Raw genomic sequence first — 17,841 nt, 5'->3', positions numbered from 1 at the left:
AGCTTTCTAAGAAAACGCCGTTAAACTATGTTACACGAATCACACGTGCACCGCTCTTTTACAAAACTGTGTCCGCCATGTTTTCTTCAGTGAACGAAATAAAAGGAGTATTTTACCTTAGATTTCCTTATTGTAGAGTACGATTGACTTTCTAATCTAAATGAAACATCACTTTTTTATAACATCCCACTGTCCGATCTTTCTGATCACTTAACGATCACTCACAATTACAAAATAAAACCAACGTATCATCAAAATTATCACTTTACACGGCTTCATGGACATCACGGCCTACTAACATTAAATTTGTAATCATGCGCCAACCGAACAAATGATGAAAGATCGGTACTTTTTCAAAGACATGTTTTATTTCCTGTAATTTTCTGATATTCTAACCTTCAAACAACCGAATTGTATGCACAGAAATAACGAAACATTTATGCAATTATAGCTTTTAGTATAAATTTTGGATCTATCTTTTTCCAGCCCAACAACAGACATGTATATGTCACAAACCCGGCCTGTCCTCGAAATCAGTGTCAAAGGTTACTAGAACATAAATACAATAAATAAACAACCGCTTACTATGTTCTTGTAAGTCCTGTAAGATGAAACGGCTCGTGTTTATACATTCATATATATCCGTATCGGGAACATTGACAATCACAAGTCGATCCTTACCAGAACATGAAAACAGTTACTTTTATGCCTTTGTTTACATTTCAAAAGTAACTATCACATATACGTTCAAGAACGTAAATTTCGTGCTTTCCGACCCACATGGTGTGTAAACTTCTGTATTTAAAAGTATGGTGTATCGGCAAACCATTTGTAACTTCCGACGTGGTAAATGTCATTGTCAGTTATATTTACGAAATTTAATTGAATATTTATGTTTTATACTTGCAAAAGAAAAACTTGATGGGTCATGGTCGCTGCTTCGAATTCCTCGCCCATCACCGACGTGGGATCAAAAACCCACTTGAGGTGTGAAACTTTTCACGTAAGGAAGCCATCCAACTGAGGTTAGTGTCTCGATCTAGGTACTAGTCTGAGCCTCAAAAAATGTCTGGAGGGACCCTGGAGCCTTTCACCACCAACAAAACCTGGGAAAAAGTTCATTGTGTCGTTTCGGTGTTACTCACAATCAAACAAAATAAACATTGTTCCCGTTTTTGTTTGTTTGTTTTATATAAATGAATATGCAAAAGGGTTTGTTTGTTTCAGTGTAACGTCAAAATATAATATTACAAATTATATATCAACTGTGAATGCCACATGCATTATTGTTCACGAGGGGTTATGCTTTATCTTACAGGTAAAACAAATTATATTCCTATTGTATAAAGGGTTAAGGTAAATATACATGTATATGTGTGTGTACTCGTGGAATTAAATGTTAAGTGTAAAAAGTATATATTCACAGTTCAAATCATCCATGCTAAATAATACGTACGATATGTTTGCTTTCTCACTGTCTAACATGTTCGAAATGATTTATTCGATTTTTATCATAGAGTTCTAGTTTATTTTTCACCTTAAATTAAAGCAAACGTGTTCAAATATAATTTTAAACAAACTCTGAAGTTTAGTAGGTTGTAGCATTCTCTAGGTCAATGGGTATTTTTATTACCTTCTGTAGTCAGTCATATCTATTGTGAAAAAAAACTCTTTTTAACCAAAGTGGAAAAATTCAGGTACTTGAAAATGCAGCTTTCTAAAGTTAGAATTCTCGATGTCATTTGTCAGACATACCTTGTAAATAAATAATATTATTACAAAATTAATACTGCTATTTCTTTTATGCACTTTGCGGACTTATGATAATTATTTATGTGCATCTGTTCACAACGAAGCACTGACCCTGAGGACTATTGTATGGGAAAATATAAGAGTGAACTAAGTGTTGACTGAAAAAGGGCAACATTTATTTTGCCGAACAATACCTTAACAAATATATATTTTCACATATCTGGGCGAAAAATACCGCTTAACAAATTATATATTTTCACATACTGGGCGAAAAATACCGCCATTGCAAAACAATACATTAAAAAAATATATATATTTTCACATGTCTGGGCAGAAAATACCGCCGAAAAATACCTTACACATTTATATTTTCACATATCTGGGCGAAACATACCGTCCTTAACAATAGATATGTTCTCATATCTGAATGGAGTTACAGTCCAATACCATAACAAATATATATATTCACATATTAGGGCGGATATAACCGCCGAAAGCATATTAAGAAATGTAAATGAATTTGCATATAAGAGAAATCTTTCAAAATTAGAAAATTGTCACTTGAAAGAGGAGCGGAATAGCATGTGGTGGTAAGATAAAACCAGAAATTAGCCAAAATAAAATTAAAGAAAGAAGCGTGCTATTCACTCTTGAATGCTGACGAAGAAGGAAGATGCCGTTTCACGATTGGTTCAACGGTATAAAAGAAATTCATTGATTGGCTTTTACCGTAGTATATAAATTAACATATTTCAGAATAGGACCGATTTGCTCCAAATGTACAACAATGACATAAATAATTTTATCTACCTATAAAATTCAATATATATATATATATGAACAGTACAATCCTGTAAATGAGCACTACGTAAGCGCTCAGGCCCCTCTCGCACACCATACCTATAGTTCGGACTTCTTTAATGTGTAAAGGCATGTGCACAAAAATGACAAATTTTGCCAACACCTGGTAAATTGTAATGTGTTTTTTAGAAAAGTAATAAACGGAAATAGAAAAATAGCTCTCAGTTCATTTACACGGATAGTTTAGCTTTATTATGTATGTTATAGTTTTTCGCAGTTATGAACGATGACATAGAATACTTACCCCGAAAATTGTGACACGAACATACTGATAACTTTTCCCACTTTACTTTTTAAATTAAAGTAAGAGTTCAGCACTTCATGGTTTTGATGTATTGTCACATTGGAATAACGTTTGTTTTACAGTAACTTCGAAATTAATCAGAAATAATATCATGTACCCCACCCACCTAATTCATAATTTCAAAATAGCATAGGCCTTAATGAAACATACCATTGTAATCTTGATAAATATATATATGAATTTCTACCGTTCAATCTTTTTAAATGTCTTAATAAAAATTCTATTTAACGTCGAAATTACTTGATAAAAAAATCTGGAAACTTGACTTCCCGATCGGGAAGCTTATTACATGTATATAGATTTATATTGAATTGATTGACTTTCATAGAGTACTTAAGGTAGAACGCGACACTTTGCGAACTTTCGAGTAGCGTCTTGAAATTTGGCCTGTGTAAAGTTGACCATATTTCAAACAAGGTGCAGTTTATTTTATACCAATAGAGCCAACCAGTTTTTGTACACGACACGTCAAAGTTGACTACCAAAGCCCGTTTTTGAAAATGACGTCGCCGCGTATCCTTGGCAACTCTTACGGGTACTGCATGCAACGGCACCAGCCAAAAGTTTTCTTAAATTCTACACTATTCGACGAGAGTTAAGTTTTCCTTTATGCCGATATAAAATCATTGTTTTACGCCGACAAATATTTGAAAAAATGGAAAGAAAATCGCCGTTTTTACTAAAAAATTGACGTTCAGTTTCAGTTTCGCTACACTTTTCGGCTTTAAAGCGGCATATTAAAAATCCCTGAATTGAATTTTTGATATTTTTTTTATTAAACGGTGTTTAAAATGTATACCGAGTCCAAATGACAAATGAAATTGGAGGGTCCCCGACTCAAGTTTAAAATGAATTTCCCGAACGGCAAGTTTCTCTTATTATGTATCAAGTTTCATTAAAAAGATATCATGCACTGTTAAAGTTATCACAGGATCTCATTGCGTGACTGACGGACTGACTGACGGACTGATGGACTTACGTATGGACGGAAAGGGCACACCATAAATCCCCTCAGGCGAAACGCCTGTAGGGGACTAATGAAAAGTGAAAACTGGAAGGATATAAGCTTACATGTTTACAGCCTTTAAATCCGTAATGGTATGGCAAAATAACGGCGAAGTCGCATCTCAAAATCCTGTGACAGAATAGAATATAGTAACGTAATCGGAAATAAATTTCTTAGAAAGAACTTTGTAACAATTGTTGTTAATTATTCATTCTTTAAAATTTAAATTGTATTATTTTTCAATGTAACTGTAATTCGGTCTCATTCAAAAATGTTCCTCGTTTTGAAGGAGATATCGGCGGACGTACATAAGACAATGGATGCGTATTATGCTAGTCGCTGTTATCTACTCCTTTATTACACGAGTTAAAGTCACATTTTCTTTGACGTATGGGCAGAAGTACTCGAGTATTTTTGTCAACTGTTCGTGTTTTCGGAAAGAAGTAACAATGATATGCACATGTATACATTCTTACACTTCCGCTGAGAAGTATACTATCGGACGGTTACGGTGCCCTTTATCCCATCTCGAAATCTGATATATATATATATATAATAAGTTACAAGACTTGCGGCGTCATTTTAGTGTGGTCAGCTCATTCGGGCTTTTGTTAAATGAAATTGTTCAATGGCTTTAAGTTAGAAATATTATCACAGACACTTGGGGTTCTGACAGTCTGTGTTACTTCCCTTTCTTTCTATGAGAATGCTGTTATTCTGAACCTTACATGTTCTTCTAAATCCCAAAAGTAAGTATACTTCTGGGTCAAATCAATTAAAATATGTCTAGTGATTAGAATCCCTTATAGATATAGTTTGAGTTCATACTGATTATTTGACAGTAGTTTAGAAATTGCTAGTTTGTTAAATAGGTTATAGAATACCAAACCCTTCAAAACCCTTTCGACGAACAAATATTTGACTAGCATATTCAAATAATTGGAAGTAAATAAGTGTGTATATAAATATGTTGACACAATATGGAAGTTATTGGGTGATAAAGTGTGCTCGGCTGGTAAATAAAATCACAAATATTGGCAAATTGAAGGTTGATGCTTTTGAATGGTATAGTATCTTTATTAACGAATGCTTTGCTGTTATTGTTTGACATTTTTTAAATATTGTCCTATACTGACTAAACTTGGAAGATTTTGAAAGCTATGTCCATGGACCGATGTAAAAGAACACAGTTGGACAAGATGTTTTATAAGGTCCGGAGCCCCTCATATGGTTTGCCCGACCCCAAAGTGCATGTGAATAATATGAATGCCAAAGACTCTTTTGTAATAAATCTGAATACTAGTACTTCTTTTATACGTATTATGAAAGCGTGATTGTTGTTAATAAATCAGGGACCAGAATTCATATTCAGTATGAAGTACAAACACGATTAAAAATTTGTTCTGCAAATGCATGTATTATATAATCCTCCGCATGTATATGCCACTGTTCACTCGATACAGTCATGTCTAAACTCTCAAGGTAGATAACTCTGTCATTTATATCTTTAAATTCATTGTAGATAAACGTTTGGTAAATGTCTGCATAAGCGTCTGGCATCCAGATCACATGGTCGCTTGATCTTGAAAACGAGTAGGCATGAGGCCCTTTTATTATCACTTGAGCATTTTTATTTCTGTCTAAAAGTCCAATGATTCCCTTTTTCATATCCTTTAATGTTTCAAAGAAAACATGAGAATGATGGTTTAGAACGTGAGCGTACATATGCAACACAATTACAGTTTTACTTTGATCTTGTATTTCATTGAGATATGCACTAAAAGATTTTAAATAGTGTCTTGGAGTATTCCGAGTGCAAAACGGAAGTGGATGGAGTTCCCAAGTGAGGCTGAAGTTTAAGTTACTATTTACGCAAATAGCCGGCCGGTGTTTGCCGCTAGTTGACCATGTATCCGTGATCCACTGACAGGAAACAAGAGTTTCAATCTTGGAAAACATCTGCCTGGTTGTAGAATCGCCTATAAGTATCAACTTTGTGTTTCTAAGACAAGATTCGAGTTTGGACGGACTGAAAGTAGTCCGGCAGTGCTTGTTGGTCCAGCTGTGTTCATAGAAAAATCCACTTGGTGAGGCGAGTTCCCAAGACGAGGCTTTGCTGACTTTGCCGCATCTGTTTGTAGGAACGAACACAGACTGATTCTTTGCCCCTGATATTGAAAAAGAGCATGATAGCGCTAATATGATACAATAATATGAAAATACATTAAGTAAAGGCGAAAGAGGCTAAATAGAAGGAAGAAGGTTAAAATAATCTTATATTGTAAACTGAAGAAGTTTTTACGACAGAACATTGCGATACTGCTTTATTTTATGAAAAATCAATAAAATTTTGATAACATTTCTTTTGAGTTTTCAGTGATAAACTTTCTTTTTGACTCTATTTCAATGTGAATACCGGTAATACAAACGCAACATATTCTTACAACTTGCACTTGCTTTTCGGACAAAATTCTAATTTAGATAATATTGGTAACTCCACCACTATTTCTTACTGAAACATAATATGATGTTCTCCACAAATTTACTATTTTATTCATTTTTCCTTACAGAAGCTCTTCCACCAATGTAAGATCACATGCAATTTAGACGAATATGGCAATATATATACGTACAAAGTATTCTAAAGCAATTAAGAAGCTATAAATTTCAAATGTCTGCATAATAAAATATGTGTGTAGAAATCAAATAAAGCTGCACAGATTCCTTTGAATTATTGAGCGGTATAATTAGTAATGTGTTTCACTTGCTCAAATTTTACAGATTACCTCCCTTTACCCAGTCCAGGGCGAGTCATTCACTATGTTTTTAAATAAAGTTCTGCTATCATAAAACATTCGAATTTTAAAATAAATGCTATCCTATCGCTGATACTATACCTGACCCAAGAAGAATTAAAGCAATTTGGATCACACTAAATAAAAATATATAAATTAAGTTTCAGAACACCGGAATGTATAAACATTATCTGCATTATAAAAGTAAAACTTCCTCACCTTTCACTACTGTTAATTTTAAACTGGAATCTATTTTTCTTGCAGAATAGTTTCTGTAAAAAATACAAAGTATAAAGTAATGAAACAAAGAAAATACGCTATCATAAAACAAATCCAGCCATCTTTCCCTGTGGAACATTTTGAAGTAGTTTGGAGATGTTATTTATGTTTAAATTGATTAATACATGTAGTTTAATAAATTAATGCATTCAACGGTTAATATATCTTTAAAAATATGCACTATTTCATTTTGTATAATTTCCGTCATGTAAGCTGGTTGACACTTCCTGTTAATTTAACATTTGATGATATAAACTTAAAAAAAAGTAATTTCTTGTCTCAAAAATTGGTTACAAGAATGTGGATTTCCTTTTATATGCCCATCCGTACGTATTTACCCAAGACATATTGTGTATTTAAATCCACATTCATTATTAGGAAATACTGGTCCAGACTACATCTTCTACAAAACAGTTTAACCTTTAGCCTGCTAAATTATTCAGTTGGACTGGTCCACCATTCAATTTGGGCAATGCCATTTATCATTCAAAGGGGTGTTCACTGAAAATTTATTGACAGAATAGCGAACAGTGCAGACCATGATCAGCCTGCACGGATGGTCTGCACTGGTCGCAAAGGCAGAATCGATTGCCGCCAGCAGGCTAAAAGTTAAGAGTAGTTGTTGTTTGAAGAAAAAGTGAACGCTCGCTTGACTGTGAGAGGTCAAAAACTCTGTAACTCCAGTCTGTTGCCATAGTGATATTTATTTTGATGTTAACATTTATGATCTACTTACAAGGTCATCAACTCATATGCTATCTCTGACAGTGCCTGTTTTTCAAGTCCTTTGTTCCAAAGATTTTGGTCAGCAACCATAGTCCAGTCATGACACAGAAGTCTTGCATGTCTGAAATTCAGAAGGGATTACAAAAGTCTACTGTTATTTGGTAAAATATGTCACATTTTGTATAAAATGAAAGTGATTCGCCACTTTCTAAAAGTTCAGTTCAGTTAGTGGGTTTGCGACCAGCATGGATCCAGACCAGCCTGCGCATCCGCGCAGTCTGGTCAGGATCCATGCTGTTCGCTATTAGTTTCTCTAATTCCATTAGGCTTTGAAAGCGGACAGCATGGATCCTGACTAGACTGCTCGGATGCGCTGGCTTGTCTGGATCCATGCTGGTCGCAAAGCCACTATGTTGGTTTCCTCATGGCACGGCTCATATCTTTATTAATTATGGGTTGGTCCAAACATTCTTTCAGTGTTACAAAACATTGAAAAAAATTGTTTTGAAAAAAAGTTACTAGTACTTGGTTTCAGGTGTTTAAGTCCTTGTTATTATCTTGTTTCACTGTACATTTCAAGCTCAGGGTGATTTTGTAAATTTCATTTCATTTTCTACTGTTTAAGTATTATCCTATGATGTTTTATATAACATGTACCAAGAGACTTTTCTCATTTGTCACTACCAGTACTCCTTATTTGTCCAATATGAAAACTTAATTCACAATCTTTCTTAATATGAAAATATCGCTTAATATAGCCTGTGTCTACGGAAGCTAACAGAGGAGATTGTGCGTTTTATCTCATGCCCGCAAGACACTAACTCGTTGGAACGAGGTAAGTCACTGATACGCGACCTTTAGATAGTATCTCGTTCCCACTAGATCTAACGGCAGTATCTCATTCAAACGACATAATCATCCAATCAGAATTAAGTATCCTTGTAGACCTCCCACGAACTGCAATTTGTAAAAAGTGTCATAACTAAGCGGATTCATGACAAGCTCATTCTTGTTCAAACATTCTGAGCAAACCTTAACACCATTTTCTAAAGACAAAAGCAGGGATATTACACCTTAAAACCCTTTTGCATAAAAGTAGGCCGTTTTGCTATAAAACCTACAACGTAATTACTAGCCGCTAAGGTCTGGTGGGACACCTGGAGGGTTCGAGTCCAAAAGTCAAGGGTATATCTTTCCCAATAACACTACCGCAATCTCCTAGATATATCATTGAAAACGCAAAATCACAAAAAAAATAAACCACGGCTTTTAATACTTCCACACAACCCACCATAGATACAGACTTTGTATGAAAAGATTAGTATGCATATACATAAGTAAACTTGTTACTCATTTTAATCTTTCTGATGAAAATTTCTTATCGAATGGACTCATAATGTAGGCTATACTAATTCTGTATGTTTGGATAAGATCTGCACTGTTCGCAATTCCGTCAGTATCTTTTAGGTTAGCACCCCTTCTTGACAGTAAATGGTACTGTCCAAATTGAAAGATGGACACGTTCATTATAGAAATTTAGCAGGGTAATGATTAATAATGATTCTCTATGTCTTGCTAGAAAAATAATACCCAGCGACTATGCATCTAGCTTTATATTATTTATTCTTAATGGTGAACAAGTTGGATATTGTCTAGAAAATAAATCTTAATCGTGAGAAGTCTTTAAGATATAGGCAGACGATTTAAAAAAAAAAACATTGTGTCTGAAATCATTCGTCCTCCACCTCTGATTCATGTGGGGAAGTTGGCAGTTACTTGCGGAGAACAGGTTTGTACTGGTACAGAATCTAGGAACACTGGTTAGGTTAACTGCCCGCCATTACATAACTGAAATACTGTTGAAAAATGGCGTTAAACCCAACACAAACGAACAAACAAAACGAACAAAATGTTACAGTTTTTAGATGAACTGTTGAGTAAGAAACATGGAAACTCCATCAAAACAGAAAAATAAAGTTCATGTATGTATTTTTATAACAGTATAAACTATCTTCAGTTTGAATATAATATATAAAGTATATTTAAACCACCGCTTTATGAATATATTTCCTATAAAATAATTATGTTCAAAGGGAAACATACTGGTTGCTCATATATTACATAAATGTCATTTTGATTCCATAACGTACGACATCACTGAAAGGCACATCATTCGAATACCCTAAATATATGCCATTCATGCGAAATGTCTATGAATTCGTCGAATACCCTGAATATACGCCATTCATGCGAAATGTCTATGAATTCGTCGAATACCCTAAATATACGCCATTCATGCGAAATGTCTATGAATTCGTCGAATACCCTAAACACGCCATTCATGCGAAATGTCTATGAATTCGACATCAAAACACTGGACTTATCACTATTTCAGTCTTTGTAAGTCCCGTTCATTGTAACGTTAGCAGTCATGTCGACAACGTCTAAACAGCAATACTTATATCCACAAAGCGTGTCTTCTTCTAATGTCTGTCGATTTAATTTCTCGAAGATGACTTTACTTGTGAATGTATACTGTACATAAAGGACAAAATCTCACTTTAAGTTGTGTTATACACCAATACAGTACCTCGGTTTTCCACAAAACCAGGGTCTACCATAATTCTCCTGTGTAAAGTTACACAATTCGCTATATCCGGGCACTTGATTGACGTAGTTACATGGCGTCTCTTCCACAATTGACGGTTCGGATGGATGTGTGAAAATTGCCGAGTTCATAAGCACTGGCGGACACATATACCTGGAAAAAGAAAATCTACATGTATGATATATAATGTTACACTATTCTATGTCATTCCTGGGATATCAGTATTAAAATTATCTATTGCTATCCGTAAATTAACTGTCACGGTGATCGGCTGGTTTTTATGTTAGACTAGTTAATTTAATATGATCGTCATTGAATGAATTATCAGTCTGCACAGCGACTAAAGCCCACTGGCCACCAGCTAAATGATACATGTTTAGACTAAGGCATAATTATTTACTTGGAGTAAATGAAAACTGTTTAATGTGCAGGATTTTTGGTAAATCTGTATGAGAGAAAATACTGAAAATAGACAATGAAAACATTTTAGTGTAAAAGTAGACGATATAAGGGTAAAAAAAGTTCCTAACCACTTGCCTATCTTTTTATAAATCATACCGTCTTTTGAAGGCTGTGGCAATCACCTCACGAGGTGAAATAATGGCGGCAACAATTTCCGGCTGTCCCACCCAGAATGCTTTTAAAACTGCTGAATAACTTCCGTCTTTGTTATCTATAACTTTGGCGGTAGAACTTGCTCCAAGAGATGGTTCCTTCATCCATGCTCTAATCTGCAAAAAGGATTCCAAATTAGTTAATATGTTAATTAGTTGCTTTTAAATACAATTTGTGAGATAAGGTTTATCATTAAATGACTCTTTATATAAATCGCTCGCCAATATTTGTCTATAAATAATCAGATAATTAAAATTTGTCTGAAATTTTTAGAGCAGAACCTGATAAAGAAAATATGTGTAGTAACTTGTAATTAAATAACCAGCACAATTAAAACTGCTGTAAAAACTGAATTTCAGCAATAGTATGGAGACTGTCTATCGATTAACTCACAAGATCGCCTCCCGTTTTCTTTCTATAACCATGCCCATCATAAAGCAGGATTTTGACATTGACTGTGTCCCCGACTTTTCTGACACTACCTCCTTCAATCCAAACCCTAGAGTTTAATGGATCTGCCAAATCCAAAATGTGTTGGACTTCAACGTCGTGTATGTATTTTTCTTCGGGCCACAATGTTCCCTTTGGTGAACTGGGAATTCTGGTACAAGGTGCATATACAATAACAGGGTCACTGGTCGTAACATGCCTGTCTGGAAACATTTCATGAAGCCTTATTCTGTAAATATAACATTTAATGTAATAGTTTTAAAACAAAAAACGCCATTTTAATAAAAAGTATTGCGGGCGACAGAACGACAAGACGAAACTGGCAGACGTCAGATATTGGCGTAATTATAGAAAATCGAAAAACAACAATGTCCGGCACAAAATAATGAAATATAACTTAATTTAGGTATTTGAACTAAAAATACAAACTTCAAGTTGGCACTACTTATTTTAGATATATTTGTAGCTAACTGCATCAAAGTACACAGTCTGAAAATTATTTATTTAATCTGAAAAAAATTATCCTGGGTAAAATATTTGAAAAAAATGAAGACAACTCCGTTGAAACTTTATTGTAAGCTTTTGTTACTCCGTGCATAGTACCTCATGCAAATCATGCAATTATTACCATTAGGCATGAAAAAATCATGTACAATTACTGCAATGGTCAGCACTTCGAAAAGAAAAATATGTAATGATCAAATCATTTAATGCCCTTGGGACAATGTGACATTTTTATGGCGAAATTTGTCAACAAACAGACGGTTTTTTTTTAAAACTTAAAACCAACAGAATTTCATAAAGTACAATATATTGAGAAAGCTATTGCTGGAAAAAGAACAATCTCTGCTTCCCATATATATGCGTCAAAGTATGCGAAAAATATTTAGAAATATGAGAAAATCAAAGAAAAAATTTCAGGACTGTCAGATGCATGACTTTGTTGTCCTGTGTATCAATATCTGTAGAGGTATAATCGTATCACTATGTGTAGAGGTATAATCGTATCAATAATCGTATCAATATGTGTAGAGGTATAATCTTATCACTATGTGTCGAGGTATAATCGTATCAATATCTGTAGAGGTATAATCGTATCAATATGTGTAGAGGTATAATCGTATCAATATGTATAGAGGTATAATCGTATCAATATGTATAGAGGTATAATCGTATCAATATATCTCTAGAGGTATAATCGTATCAATATCTGTAGAGGTATAATCGTATCAATATGTGTAGAGGTATAATCGTATCAATATGTATAGAGGTATAATCGTATCAATATCTGTAGAGGTATAATCGATTCAATATCTGTAAAGGTATAGTCGTATCAATATCTGTAAAGGTATAATCGTATCAATATCTGTAGAGGTATAATCGTATCAATATGGAGTAACTATTGTACGTACTTATACCAGATTATTTTCACTAGCACTGAGAAATATAATTGACAGAGAAAAAATGTTTCTTGTTTATGCTTCCAAATTTGGTTGTAGAAACAATCACAGTGATACTGACTACATATACAGAATGTATTGTTTGGTGGATCTAAATCTGATTGCGTTTTTATTGATTTTAATAAAGAATGTGATACCAACGTTATGGAATTAACGTTTTAAAGTGATAAGAATGCTGAAATACATTTATAAAAATATTAAATCTGTAAAAATTAAACAAGAGGATCATGATGGCCCTATAACGCTCGCCAATGTTTCATAGCTTAAGCAGGTATAACAACAAACATGTCTGACAAGTAACTTTGAAAATTGACCTGTGGTGTCGGAGCAGAAGTTTTCCAAAGAGCTGTACAGAGGAAACTAGACCCGATCCGCGCAAAACAGTCATTTTTTTTTTGACAAATCGAGATGGCTTTAAAAGAAATTAGTAAAGGGTTACCCAAAATCAGAGGTCGTGTAGAATCTCCAGAAGGTAGATATGGTGTGTATGTAAATACATTCTCCCCCGAGATCGCAGGTCGTGTAGAATCTCCAGAAAGCAGATATGGTGTGTATGTAAATACATCCCCAATCCGTCTGTAATCTCCAAAAGCAATAGTGTGTATAATACATCTCCCGAGATCGCAGGTCGTGTAGAATCTTCAGAAAGTAGATATGGTGTGTATGTAAATACATTCTCCCCCGAGATCGCTAGTTCTGTGTTAGAATCTTCCAGAAAGTACAGAATATGGTGTGTATGTAAATACATTCTCCCCCGAGATCGCAGGTCGTGTAGAATCTTCAGAAAGTAGATATGGTGTGTATGTAAATACATTCTCCCCCGAGATCGCAGGTCGTGTAGAATCTCCAGAAAGCAGATATGGTGTGTATGTAAATACATTCTCCCCCGAGATCGCAGGTCGTGTAGAATCTCCAGAAAGCAGATATGGTGTGTATGTAAATACATTCTTCTCCCCCGAGATCGCAGGTCGTGTAGAATCTGCAGAAAGCAGATATGGTGTGTATGTAAATACATTCTCCCCCGAGATCGCAGGTCGTGTAGAATCTCCAGAAAGCAGATATGGTGCGTATGTAAATACATTCTCCCCCAAAATCACAGGTCGAGTAGGATCTCCAGAATGCAGATATTGTGCTTATGTATATATATTCTCCCCCGAAATCACAGGTCAAGTAAAATCTCAAGAAAGCTTATGTAAATACAGTGTATAATTTTCTGAAATATGTCATCGAACATAAGTAACCTTAGTGGTTGAGACTTTTCTAGTTTTAACTTCGCAAAGTGAAAAACGAGAATCTTAGTGACAAAGCATTATACATGTTACAAGTACTACTGTAAAACATTGTTTTCAGTAAAGTGGTACCTCTAAATACATGTATCATTATACAATTGTGAGCGTGTGCTCTTACAATCTTTTGTGGGATACGTTGAAACGCTCGCGACTGACGCCGACTATTTCACAAGAAAACTTATGTATTCGAAAACACGGGGAACAAAATTATTTTCTCGTAAAAATGCAGTCGAAGGTCGAGCCATGCGTTTCTTTTTAGGTACTGATAAATACATTCCTAATTATGAGAAGTATGGTGAGTTTGCCTGGTAACCACCGCATGTGAAACAATGGAGGTCTGTTGCATGCAATAGTATAAACTTATGTCAATGAATGATGCTAGAATCAAGGACGTAAACTGACGTAGATAGTTATGTCCTTGCTAAAATGAATTTTAGGATTTTATCAAAGTAATAATAATTGTAACAAGAGCGCCGCCAAGCGGGGCAATATACGCCCGAAGGGTTACATCAGACGTTGGGAGCAAAATTTAAAGAACTTGACTGTTGAAGCCAAAATGCAGGAACAACAAAAAGAAGAAATTCCAAAAAAAAAAAAATTCTAAGTCCACAAAAAACTTCTTACCAGGTAAAGTTATGTCAAAATACATCTAAAAATTGGATGTACCATCCATGTTGTACCACAGAAAAGTGGTCTCGGTTTTTCCCTACTGCCAATAATAAAAAGTTTCAAAATAAGCTATTTATAGTAACAAAAAATGGAAGTAATTCAAAAAAAAAAAAAGTATTGTAAGAGAACAAAAAGGAATCTGCCAAATAAAAACAAGAGCAATGCAATGCATAGCAATATACACAAAGCAAAGTCATATATGACCTTTGACCCCTAAGTGTGACCTTTACCTTGAAGCGAGTCATCCAAAACATGCGCTCTGCAAGTCGCCTCAGTGTGGTGAACATTTGTGCCAAGTTTCTTTGAAACCCTTCAAGCAGTTCAAGAGTTACAGAGTTGACACAGCAAAGTCATATATGACCTTTCACTCCTAAGTGTGACCTTGACCTTGAAGCTAGTCATCCGAAACAAGCGCTCTGCATGTCGTCTCAGTGTGGTGAACATTTGCGCCAAGTTTCTTTGAAATCTTTCAAGCAGTTCAAGAGTTACAGAGAGGACACGAAACACACTCATATGACCTTTGACCCCGAAGTGTGACCTTGACCTTGAAATGAGACATCCAAAACATGCGCTCTGCACGTCGTCTCGGTGTGGTGAACATTTGTGTCAAGTTTCTTTGAAATTCTTCAAGGGGTTCAAGAGTTACAGAGCGGACACGAAATTGCTAACCGACGGACGGACGGACACCGGGACCATAACATAATACGTCCCTTCGGGCGTATAAAAACTGGTATTTCAATGCAAGAAATATATATCAAAGATTGATCTTACACGTGTGTGTTCTATGAAATACTTGTATTGTTATACTGGCCTGCATACCAGATGGGTTAGTTTCTAAGGCATTGGCCATTAATTTAATAATTTATCAGATAAAAATAAGTCTTATATTAAAAGATTTACTTAGTGAGGTATTGTCACGTAATATGCATAGAGAAGCGTGCTTCCTTTGAGAAATTTAGAATGATTAAGCAAAGGTCTTAAGACTGATAAAACTATATAATTTTATGGCAATCCTGCCTAAACAAACATATGAAAGACGTAATTTAAAGAAGCCCAAAGTTTGAACAGAATTGCTTTATTAATGAATGCGATAAGAGAAATATGAAGTGGGTAGAATTTTCGTTGTCTGTTTTTGTGTGTGTTTAGGTTATCTCATGACGATGTCAATGCTCGTATGCAGATCTCGTTTACCAAATGTAGATAGATAGGACTACATGTTGGGTTTTGGGATCACATACAGGATTACATCTTGTAAAGGGTTTGGAGACTACATACACTACCTGGTGACCATGTGCAAGCATCGCGGTTCATATATCAAACGTACAAATATGTTTTGTGACCACATGTAAGCATCGGCGGATAAAAGATAAGCCGATTGGTGTTCACACATTAAACCGGTGTTTTGTGATCACATGTAAGTATTGGTATTCAAATGAAAGATCACTGTTTTGCGATCACATACAACCATTGTTGTCCACATGCAAGATTAGAAGTTTGTGATCACGTGTAAGAATCGGTGTTCAAGTGCAAGATCATGTTTTGTAATCACACTTAAGAATCGCTGCTCACACGCAAGACCAATGTTTTATGATCACATGTAAGAATTTATGTTCACATGCAAGACCATTCTTTGTGATCACATGCAAGAATAAATGTTCACATGTAAAACCAATGTTCTATGGTCATATTAGAATCGATGTTCACATGTAAGCTCAGCGTTTAAGTATTTCTTGCTGAAATGTGATAGTCTACTACGAAATATTTTTCAAATAACAAAATATGACATGAAACCAAACCACAGATAATAATTATTATACCATATTTTAAAGACATCTTCCACCGCTGACCATACAAGGATAATCAACGTTGTCAGTTTAGTCAGTTTGGATATTCTCCGGTCGTATTTCCTGGTAAGCTCCATAAATATTAAACAGATCTTCACAAAATGACCAACAGAATGTAACCTTGTATTGGTGTTGCCAGCAAGATAAATTATAAATATGGAAGCACAAAATAAATTCGAAACGGCTCATTTACGATGTCTGTTGTAAAACGCGGTGTTGAACAGAAAATATTTATAATTCATTATTTTAATGTTTCAATAATAGAGACTGATGATTTATTTCTATAAAGAAATGAGAAATATCATATTGATAAGTTGCTACTAACTGAAATCAATGATCCAAAAATAGTTCATAAAAGTTGAGAAACATGAATGGATTGGAATGGAACCTGAAATCAAATAGGTTTAATATTTCATATTCTATGTTTAACTTTTCTGTTCATGATCACAATTAACCTTCTAATAAAAAAAATGCCATTTTAAGAACAAATAACTTTCGTTACAACTTCTTTGGTTGTGTCTGAAATCATTCGTCCCCCACCTCTGATAATTCATGTGGGGAGGTCTGCTGTTACTTGCGGATAACAGGTTTGTACTTGTGCAGAATCCAGGGACACTGGTTATAGGCCTAGAGCTGGAAGGTGAAACCCTCCCCCTCTCTAGGGATTTTTGTAGACCCCATTATTTTTGAAGCTCCTTGTATGTAGATCATATTTCTGAATTCTGCCATCTGGCAAGCGGGTTCTCTATGAGTTACAGCCCGTTTTTTATGCTACCTTAACAATTATTTAATAAATGATAAAACTGGAATGTGGTGATTTATATGGTAGAAACAACCAAAACCATTAGCAAGTTGGTTTAGTAATATGCAGAATATGCTGTTGTCAATGTTCCCGCTAAGTTTTGTTCTCTAAATCGATCAATTCATTTTATAATTTATGTTACCATTATGTTTTATAAAAATACTCATATCAATTATTTCAGTAGGTTTAATTGTCAGAAAAAGTCAGATATGTCTAAAATATAGTATTTTCAGATACATACTACATTAGTGTTCAAGATTGTATCGTTCAACAGTTAAAGGAACAAGTACGTTACCATTATTATATTCGTTACTAAAATTAACGATATATTTTTTTCATTTCTCAGTCAATAGATTGTTTATGTAATCCTTGTAATAATGT

General features: G+C 34.7%; 1 protein-coding gene across 1 annotated transcript in view; it reads right to left on the bottom strand.

The window, feature by feature from the left end:
* Positions 1 to 3,056: 3,056 nt before the first annotated feature.
* LOC123550203 (NXPE family member 3-like) overlaps positions 3,057 to 17,841 on the bottom strand; it is a 29,016-nt gene continuing 14,231 nt past the window's right edge. Inside the window, exons 2-7 of the mRNA XM_053524908.1 lie at positions 11,340 to 11,625; positions 10,890 to 11,062; positions 10,314 to 10,484; positions 7,734 to 7,844; positions 6,938 to 6,990; positions 3,057 to 6,091 (exon numbers count right to left, since the gene is read on the bottom strand). Coding sequence (XP_053380883.1) covers positions 5,292 to 6,091; positions 6,938 to 6,990; positions 7,734 to 7,844; positions 10,314 to 10,484; positions 10,890 to 11,062; positions 11,340 to 11,625 — 1,594 coding nt within the window. The 3' untranslated portion in view covers positions 3,057 to 5,291. The remainder of the gene's footprint in view (positions 6,092 to 6,937; positions 6,991 to 7,733; positions 7,845 to 10,313; positions 10,485 to 10,889; positions 11,063 to 11,339; positions 11,626 to 17,841) is intronic.

This window comes from Mercenaria mercenaria, chromosome 15 (assembly GCF_021730395.1).
Source record: "Mercenaria mercenaria strain notata chromosome 15, MADL_Memer_1, whole genome shotgun sequence".
NCBI lineage: Eukaryota > Metazoa > Mollusca > Bivalvia > Venerida > Veneridae > Mercenaria > Mercenaria mercenaria.
This window is presented reverse-complemented; position numbering and strand designations above follow the sequence as displayed.